Below are 9,388 nucleotides of genomic sequence, written 5' to 3' on the forward strand. Positions count from 1 at the left end.
AATGTACAACTAAAAGTACATTACCCTCTCAGTAGGCTTCTCCTTCTCTTTTAAGAATATTTGAAAAATATTATAACTGTTGATCGTGTTGGCCTGTATAGGCAAAGCAAGTTTATTTGTAGAGCACAATTCGTACACAAGGCGATTCAAAGTGCTTTACAGCTACATAAAATCACAAGAAGGCAAATAAAATCATTCCAATCATTCCATTAATTAATTCAATTAAAAGCAAAGAGTGCAGATAAGATACTTTCAGTTGCCATATGCACAGCTAAATAATTCTTTTCAGCATGGATTTAAACATTGTCAGAGTTGAGGCCCGTCTCACATCTTCTGGAAGGCTGTTCCAGATTTTAGGAGCATAAACCTGAAACGCAGCCTCACCTTGTTTAGTCCTGACTCTGGGCACCATCAGGAGACCCCTCCCTGAGGTTCTCAGAGTCCCAGTTGGTTCATATGGCTCCAACATGTCAGAGATGTACTTTGGCTCTAGACCATGTACACAAGCAGAACTGTTTTAAAGTCTGTTCTCCGAGCGACAGGAAGCCAGTGCAGAGACCTGAGCACTGGACTAATATGGCCGTATTTCCTGGTTCTAGTCAGGACTCGAGCAGCATCGTTCTGGATGTACAGCAGCTGTCTTACAGCCCGTTTAGAGCCCAGTGAGCAGGCCGTTACAGTAGTCCAACCTGCTGGAGATAAACGCATGGATTAGTCTAAGTCTGGTTTAGACACTATCCCTTTGATTCTGGCAATGTTTCTAAGATGGCAGAAAGCTTCTGATGATTTAAAGTTCAGGTCTGAGTCCAATATTACCCCTAGATTTCTAACTTGATTATTGGGTTTAAGAGAGAGAGTCTCAAGGTGACCGATAACGCTTTCTCTTTGTTTCTGTGGGCCACAGACAATGATTTAAGTTTTGTCTGAGTTTAGCTGGAGAAAATTGTTTTGCATCTACACACTGATCTGTTTGATGCAGTAACACAATGCATCTACAGGACAATGACATGTATATAACACAAGTTTTTAATCAAAAAGTTCTTGAATGCTGATATGACAGACAGTAGGTTACTGTTCCCTTTGCTGTTCAGTGGCTTGTTTAATACATTAGTTGGGTCTACTACCACAGGCTTCTTATGTTATAGACATACATCAGTTATATGTGTGCACCTGTTAATCATACCATTACACTATCCAGTCCTGGTAGGCCTCCCAGGACTGGATAGTGTAATGGTATGATTGCCACCTTTCGTGTGTGGAAGACTTGGGTTCAAATCCCCTGCATGAAAGGTACTACCTCCAGTAGGGGTCCTTAGGCAAGACCCCCTTACCCTATCTACCTACCTGTAAGTCGCTTTGGACAAATGTTTCTGTTAAATGCATAAACATAGAAGTACAGTTTGTGTTTTGTTTGTGAGTTTAAATTCCCAACAGATCCAATTACCATTACCGCTGCTGTTTCACCCACTGTTCCCCTCAGACGTTATGTATTTATTTGTTGAAAAAAGGTTTCAAAAATAATGACTCTCTGCTTGAGGCATTACCTCGTCCTTTAGGACTTTAATTAGATTTTTTTTTATACCTATGGAGGCAGCAGAGCGGACTACACGGACTACATCGTGTACAGCCTACAGTCGCTGTAAACCAGACATCTCGGAGACTTAGACACTTCTTTCAGTGTTGTTCCCAGCAATGACACTGGTGGGGCTCAGTGGCAACTGTCCTATGATTCACTGTCCTCTGTTTCCTGTTACTCTCCACTGGAAAATAAGAATAAGCTTCATGTTGATGAAGTGTTACATCCTGTTTTTCAGAAATCTTGTCCATCAGGGGCCTGTGGCCTCTGTATCACCCCAGCCAGAGCTGCCATGAACATTGCGTTTCTATCTGTGAATCCTTTTCCCTTGGGCCTTTCTGTATTTATGGACTACATTTATTGTCTTGGCGTGCGTTTGTGTTTTTGCCCCTCAGCTGCGAGAAGACTTTGACATGGGGGTGGACATCCAGCTGGACGAGGAGCACAGCGTGCACGATGTGGCAGCGCTGCTCAAAGAGTTCCTGAGGGACATGCCTGATCCTCTGCTGCCCCGAGAGCTCTACCCCGCCTTTCTGCACGCCAACTGTAAGCAGATACACATACCACCTTACACGTAGAACAAGTACCGCGAAAATTACAGCTGCATTCAGTAAATAACATGAGGTGACATGTGATCCCACCAACCTCCTCCACTTCTCTGTGCTCCACCCAGTGCTGAGAGGAGCAGACCAGCTGCAGTTCCTCCAGCACCTGCTCTACCTGCTCCCTCCCTGCAACTGTGACACACTGTTCCGCCTCCTCACTTTGTTACACACCGTGCAGAGCTACGCCCAGGACAGTATAGGAACCAACGACGAGGAGGTAGGCTGTTGCACATAGTTTACCTCAGTTCGGTGGAACCGGCTCCAACCAGGTCGTCAGGGTTCAATTAGAAACATAAACACTTTGAGAACTGAAAGTGATGCCACTGAGTTGAAACACTGGAAGCAAATCCAAATTTAGGACATATCAGCATTTGATTGACAAGTTTTGACCATCCTTGTTTAAAGTGGAGTATTTACACACAGTCCTAATTCTGCCTGCGCTTCCTGAGACCACTGGAAGCTACTGCCTGTCTGTGCCAGGACTGTAGATGGAATAAAAAAGTAAATGAAATGATTGATGAATAAATCTCTGTTGTCATGTTAGATCAAGGCAAGTGAAAAGTAAGACTTTATGTAGGAAATTCTCCCTTTTTTTTCTCAATATTTACCACGTTCAGAGCACATGAATGAACCATAAATATATAATATTAGTGAAGGTAATAAGAACATGGAGGTTCTCATTCGTAAACTTGGTTATGTCCTGATTTAATAAGAACTATTGATATCCTTCAAAATCCCCAAAAAAGTGCTTATCTCATACAGAAACGCAGATTTTTTTTTTTCATTCTTTTACTTTTAGTGCACCATGATTGTATTCAAACTCACTCACCAGTCAGTGATGTATTTCTATTAACAGTCAGTCTCAGCAGAGTTTAATCGTTCGTGTTTTTCCTTTTTGATACATAAGGCAGCACAAAAGGAAATGTAGCAGAAATATTTCCTTTTCTTCTTCCTACTGACCTCCTGGGATTTAAGCTTTGCCTGTTTGTTTGAAGTCAAATTCTTAAAAGATGAGAAGGATTAAGGTTTTTAGAGTTCATTGAACATGATTTAAGTGACCCAGGCAGTGCCTCTGGAATTGCACCCTCCCTTGAATGCCTCACTATTCTTACGCTCTTCATCTCATCTACCTACACTGCCTCCTCCTCCTTCTCTCATCCAGATCCCTGGTAACAAAATGACGCCGGCCAACCTGGCGGTGATCTTCGGGCCGAACCTGCTTCAGAGGGAGCAAGGAGGAGATGTGAGTCCTCACACGATGGGGATCGAGGATAGCACGGCGATCATCAGCGTGACTCTGGTGCTCATACAGAACTACCGCAGGCTCTTCACGGTAGGAGAGGACACAGATTCAGCCTCATCACCGTCTCCCAGCATTGTCCTTTTCGTTGTGAAATATGCTTCAGATAAAGTTCTTCCTCGCATGCATCTGTTTGACTCTCATCCACTTCCTGCAGGTGTCTGCAGAGCTGCAGCAGGAAGTCCTGATGAGTCTCATCCAAACGGACCCGGACATCATTGACTACCTGCTACGGAGGAAACTCAGGTAAACCAAGTCCCATCAGGTCTGCTGTATTGCAAAACAAAAGCAGCCGTGACACGAACCCACACTGCAGCATCTGTGTGTGTGTCTGCCTCTCCACAGCGGAAGTCACCTGACTTTGGAGGGCAGCACTGAGTCAGGGGGCCGCCGGGACACGGGGGTTTCTCTGGACTCTGTCGGAGCCTCGAGCGGAAGTCTGTCCCCGCTCGAGCCCCCGTCGCCACTTTTTCCCCCAGACGGCAGCGGCGGTGAAGGCAGCCTGACCAGTGAAGTCTTCCTCAACGTCCTCAAACTGAACCAGAACAGGAAGCGGCAGGAGACGAGATACGGTACTCACTCAGTTGGCGTTATTTCAACAGTATTTATATGTGAATTTGAAGGATTTAAGGTTGGTGGGGATCCAACATGTTTTGGATTATTGTAGTTTTTTTTGTGGTGAAAGAAATACATGAAGAATTCCCAATGGAAGAAAACAGGTTCCCAGGAAAGCTTTTTCATTAAGCTGTTTTGAATTCACTTAAAGAATGAAAACATTAAGATAGACAGCATCAAACCCAGAATGAATTGAAGCCATTATTACCTTCAGGGGTCGATCACTTTTCAGTCACTTTTGTAGGCATGAAGCTACTCTCTCAAGTCTCTGCCAAGTGCTGAGTTATTGGAAATTGGGAATAAAAGGGTCCAAAAGTACAACACTATGCAAAAGTCTAGCTCTACCCCTCATTTCTATTTATTCAGCTTCCAAGCAGCCAGACTTTCCTGTAATCTTTTATAGTGGTCTCGATCAGTTTTCCAGGCCTTCTGAAGATCTTTCAAAGATGTTCTTTAGACTTTGGCTGATTTTTATCTCATTCTTAGTTCAGTCCTCGTATCTGACCATTTTAAGAGGAATGTACATTTTTGTTGGTCTGTTTCGACTGACCTATGAATCACTCAAGCACAAAAAGGCACCGAACTCGAGGGATGACTTAGTGTGTGTCTACACATAACAGGCAAACTTAGCAAAGAACCAATTTTAAATGATATCTTTTGGCACTTTGAAAAATAACAAAGATAACACAGCTTGACAGACATGAACAAGGTGACTCTCAAAGAGCTATTAGCTGAAACAACAGGTCTTATGGAGGGATGAATCCTCCCCAGAGCCCAGACCTCAACATTATCGTCAAGCAGTGTGGGAGACAACACTGTGGTTCTGTTACAGTAGAGGTGGAAGTGTGTAGGAAGGATAAATGAGGCTACAGCACCATCTAGCTGTGACAGTTGGCAAGCTGGAGCGGTAGTTGCTGTGAAAAGAATTCAATAGATAAATGATATGTACAGTTGTTCTTTCTATGTATCATTAGAATTAGTGGTTCCTAAAGTTCACATTTTATTTTTGATCTTCCAGGCGAGGTCCCTCCTGGCAAATCTATCCGCCACATTCGTCAGTTCCACTCCCACCATAACCTGCTGAGCCTTGCCCAGCCTTCCCCTTCCTCCTCCTCCAGACTCCACAGTCAGGACGCCGACGCGCAGGACCGCAGGGGCAGGCTGGGCTCTGCGCTGAGCCTCACTCTGGGCGGCAGCAGAGGAAGCTGCTCCAGTCTGACTGGCTCGACCGAGAGCAGCATCTGGGTGCGACAGGTGCCACAGGACGACAGCAAACCATCACCGGTCTCTAATTTCTGGGACTTCTTCACTGGGAAAGGGTCCGGCTCAGAGACGATGGTATGATAAAGGGCAAGAAGACAAGGAGGAATATGAAGGGAAAACTGCGTGTGCTCTTGACAGAGGTCAGAATTGAGTGGTAAAGTTCCATCTTGAGGTTTTCCCTGACTTTCCAACCTAAATAGCAAACATTCCGAACCATCCCAATTTGGAGTCTGGAATTCTAAGGCATTTTGGCACCACTGAAATGACCATCAGTAAGGCATTAAGAAACGAAGGACAGTACTGAAGGTCTATTTGGGATGGAGGGTGTGGATTATGAAGGATGAAAACACCAACGTGAGCAGATAAAGGACAAAACAAAGAATTTTGAGATGATCTGATGCAGTAATAATAGCAATGTACATATGGTATATTTTATGTAGACATTATTTTACAAACATATACACACACAATTTGTCTGTATTATCTACAACTGCATAACAAGCCATTGCTACGTGGCCTCTACTAACACTTCCTCAATACTAACACAACAGGTCTCCTTTAGTTTATCTTTATACACAGTTACCGTGCAAAAGAGATTATACAGTTGAAAATAACCAAAGTTTGCCCAAAAACCCCTAAATGAATCCTTAATTTCTCATTAACTCGTCGACTCCACACAACTCTACTTAAATATCAAACTTGGTGAAAAATTTACAAGAGACACATAAACGTGCACGCTTGCTAAAGAATGAGCGAGGAACAAATCAGCAATGATTGTGTCTTCCCTAAAACTCTCACCCTGGACCACACCGTAGGCCATGATTCGTAATGAAAGCATTCGGTAGTGATTGGAGATGCTTTCACTTTGTTGGAGGGGAATGAGAAGTTACCGTTTTGTAACTCTCAGTGTTTGGATCAGAGTTAATGATGGATTAAGAAAGCAGTGGTATGATCAGTTTATGGCTGATCTAATCATTAATCATCAGTATCTTCTTGCCAATTCTTAGATAAGGGGTCATTATCAACCATATTGTCCTAGATTAGCAGTGATGTAGGGAGGGCTTCTGCAAAAAATGACGATTCCTTATCATATATTGTAAAATTGTTCCATGATGCTTAGTATACAGTTGAACAAAAGAGGGTTGATTGGTTTGCCGTATTTGAAGGCGCTCAGTTTCCTATTTTTCTCGACCACATGGGCGTTAGCTTGACTTTACATACAAACAGCAGCACATACCGGCCCTGCCGAGCAGGTGACTGGTGAGTCAGGATGAAAAAGGGGCCAGATTGGGTTGATGAGTTGATGTATTTTTCATGTCTGTAAAGTTAATTGTAACATGACTTCGTACATATATTCATCTAAAATTTTTACGTGTCAGGGCATGATTTAAAAAAACAATCATCTGGTTCCTACTGGGTCTTAAAATTAGGTAAATTCAGCATCAGATGAACAAAACATTACATATTACACTGTGTAATTATTCAGTTAAAAAACAAAATACAGAAGTAGTGTGGAAAAGTCTACTTTTACTGCTTCCGTAGGAATTAAGAGGAAAATAGCAGCTGCTTATAAAATACACTTGATTATTCATCATCTCCAAGTGTGAGCACCTGCATAAAAGTAGTTTGCTGGTCTGGATTATTCAGGTCTATAATCCACGATGCCAAGGAGGAAAGACATCAAGAATTCTACATTCTACAGCGAGAACGATTATTCACAAGTGCTACATCTCAGACTCAACGGGCCTCAGTTAGCATGTTAAATGTTAAAGTCAGGAAAAAGCGTCTTCTCTGTAAAAGAACACTCCAGAATGGAATTGCAAAATTTCATCTGAACAAACCACAAGACTGCTGGAACAATGTCGTTTGGACAGATGAGACCAAAGAGGAGATGTTTGGTCATAATGCACAGCAGCACGTTTGGAGAAAACCAAACTCAGCATATCAGCACAAACACCTCATACCAACTGTCAAGCACGGTGGTGGAGGGCTGATGATCTGGGCTTGTTCTGCAGCCACAGGACCTGGGCACCTTGCAGTCATGGAGTCCATCATGAACTCCTCTGTATACCAAAGTACTCTAGAGTCAACTGTTAGGCCATCTGTCCTGACAGCTAAAGCTCAACTGAAACTGAGTAATACAAAATGATCCCAAACTTAGCAGCAAATCTGGAACAGAATGTCTGAAAAAAGAAAAAAAATCATGGTGCTGCCGTGACCCAGTCAAAGTCCAGACCTCAGCCCAAAAGAAATGCATCACACAGGAAACAATTACTTTAAGTTATTGCTAATAAAGATGGTTCTATGTGCTATTTGGCTCAGTTTTGTGAAATGCACAGTGAAACATGTCATGTGTTGTTGTATATCTGAGCCTGTTTTTCCTCTAAGGGGTGTCATTTCTATTTCACATGAACATACATGTTATGTTTTCCTTTTAGTTGTAAGCCATTTGTCCATCTGACCTCAGATTCTTGTTTTTCCACATCTTAGATGTCTGATGTAAAATTCTGTCATGTGGAAGTCGCAGTAAATCCCAATCTTCCAGAAATAGCCTTCGTGCCAACATCCAAAACAATAACTACAAATTGGAGCTCGATATTTTCTGAAAGCTTTGACCAGTCGAACATAACTGAAAATGAAACACGGATGCCTCGGACAGCCTGAAGTTAGATTTCACAGAACTTAACAGTTTGACCTCAAACTTCGAAATAGATAAGCTCGCTACCATCTCTTGGTACTGGAAATGTTCAGTATTTCATAAGCTACTCTGAGCTTCTAGACAAAGAAAAACAAATGCTGTTTAAATTCTAAATGTTTAATTTGTGTGTCGTGTTCCTTTCAGCACAAGAGGGCATCATTTACCACTTTATGGCTGTTCCTAAAGTCTGTGGACACAGCACATCCGCGTCATGTGTATGAACAAATACATTAGGTTTGGGTAATAGTGCCAAACAACTAGAAACTGTACAGATTCTGTGATTCTATGTTCCTTTTCTTGTACAAAATGTTTTTCCTAATTTTTTTTCTCCGCAAAAAGAAAGTGTACAGAGCCCGTCCTTCGCCTCAGCAGGTGAATGTTTCACGATTTCATTTTCTTTCTCCGGTTCCTCGTAGAGAAAACAAGCTATATTTTTTTCTTCTTGTCAGTTTTTCTATGTCATTGTAAAACCCATTAAAGTGTGCTTGAATCGCTGTTCCGCAATAAACCTCCTACATGCCGAAAAGCACATGCGGACCTGCTCATTGTTGATCGCGGAGCAAGGGGGGGAGAAAAAAAGATGGTTGAATGCACTGAGTCATCATTCTCAGAGGTCAGGTCATGCTTTTGGCAGAGAAACGGGCATGTGAGGAGTGATCATGTGAGTCAGAAGAAAACAAAAAGCCCTGGGGAAGATGATCTCAGAAAAGCAGAAAGCTTTTAAGCTTTTAACTTCAGCAGCTTCCATTAAATGCTAGGTTTTCATGGACTTACTGCTCCAATTAGATAGAATTAAGACAAAAGAAGTCCCATGTTAAATAAAATCCAGTGCAATCCAGCATCTTCAGTTTGATTAAAGAGGAACCAACCAATGACCATGTGTTCTCCTAACATACCATTCCAATGTTTAACACGCATGTGTGGAAATGCAAAGTAAAAGCAGATTTGATCTATAAATCATTTCTCCTCATCTTCGTGCACAGGTCGATTTCTTCGTCATTCTACACGATATGCGAAGAGGAAAAAAAGCTAGCGAGTTCAAATGCTTTAAAAAGCTCAGATCAGAAGTTGGAATGGTATGGAAAGTATTAGTGTTCCTCAAAGAAACATTGGAAGGGATTTTTGCATTTTTCTCCCTCTATAATATCATTAAACCAATCAAGGAATTTGGGGGACAAGTTAAAGGGCAAAGACACCACATCAAGAACCGTCATTCATCAAGGGCGGATATAAGGAAAGCCTTTGTCAAGCACTATGATACCGTCCCATTCACAAATGGAAACCTCGTGTTAACCTTGTCCACAGGTGGTGTTCAACATCTCTGGACTCAG

At 42.4% G+C, this 9,388-nt stretch overlaps 1 protein-coding gene across 2 annotated transcripts in view; it reads left to right on the forward strand.

Annotated features, from left to right (window-relative positions):
* The window catches only part of arhgap36 (Rho GTPase activating protein 36), a 68,499-nt gene extending 59,880 nt beyond the window's left edge, over window positions 1–8,619 (forward strand). For both annotated transcript variants that reach the window (XM_072376959.1, XM_072376960.1), the window contains exons 7-12: window positions 1,972–2,122; window positions 2,250–2,398; window positions 3,344–3,514; window positions 3,639–3,727; window positions 3,827–4,053; window positions 5,115–8,619. In XM_072376959.1, the coding sequence (XP_072233060.1) occupies window positions 1,972–2,122; window positions 2,250–2,398; window positions 3,344–3,514; window positions 3,639–3,727; window positions 3,827–4,053; window positions 5,115–5,440 (1,113 nt within the window). In that variant the 3' untranslated portion in view covers window positions 5,441–8,619. The remainder of the gene's footprint in view (window positions 1–1,971; window positions 2,123–2,249; window positions 2,399–3,343; window positions 3,515–3,638; window positions 3,728–3,826; window positions 4,054–5,114) is intronic.
* Window positions 8,620–9,388: the final 769 nt, after the last annotated feature.

Source organism: Leuresthes tenuis, unplaced genomic scaffold (assembly GCF_036924035.1).
Source record: "Leuresthes tenuis unplaced genomic scaffold, fLeuTen1.0.hap1 SCAF_22, whole genome shotgun sequence".
NCBI classification, from domain to species: Eukaryota; Metazoa; Chordata; class Actinopteri; order Atheriniformes; family Atherinopsidae; genus Leuresthes; species Leuresthes tenuis.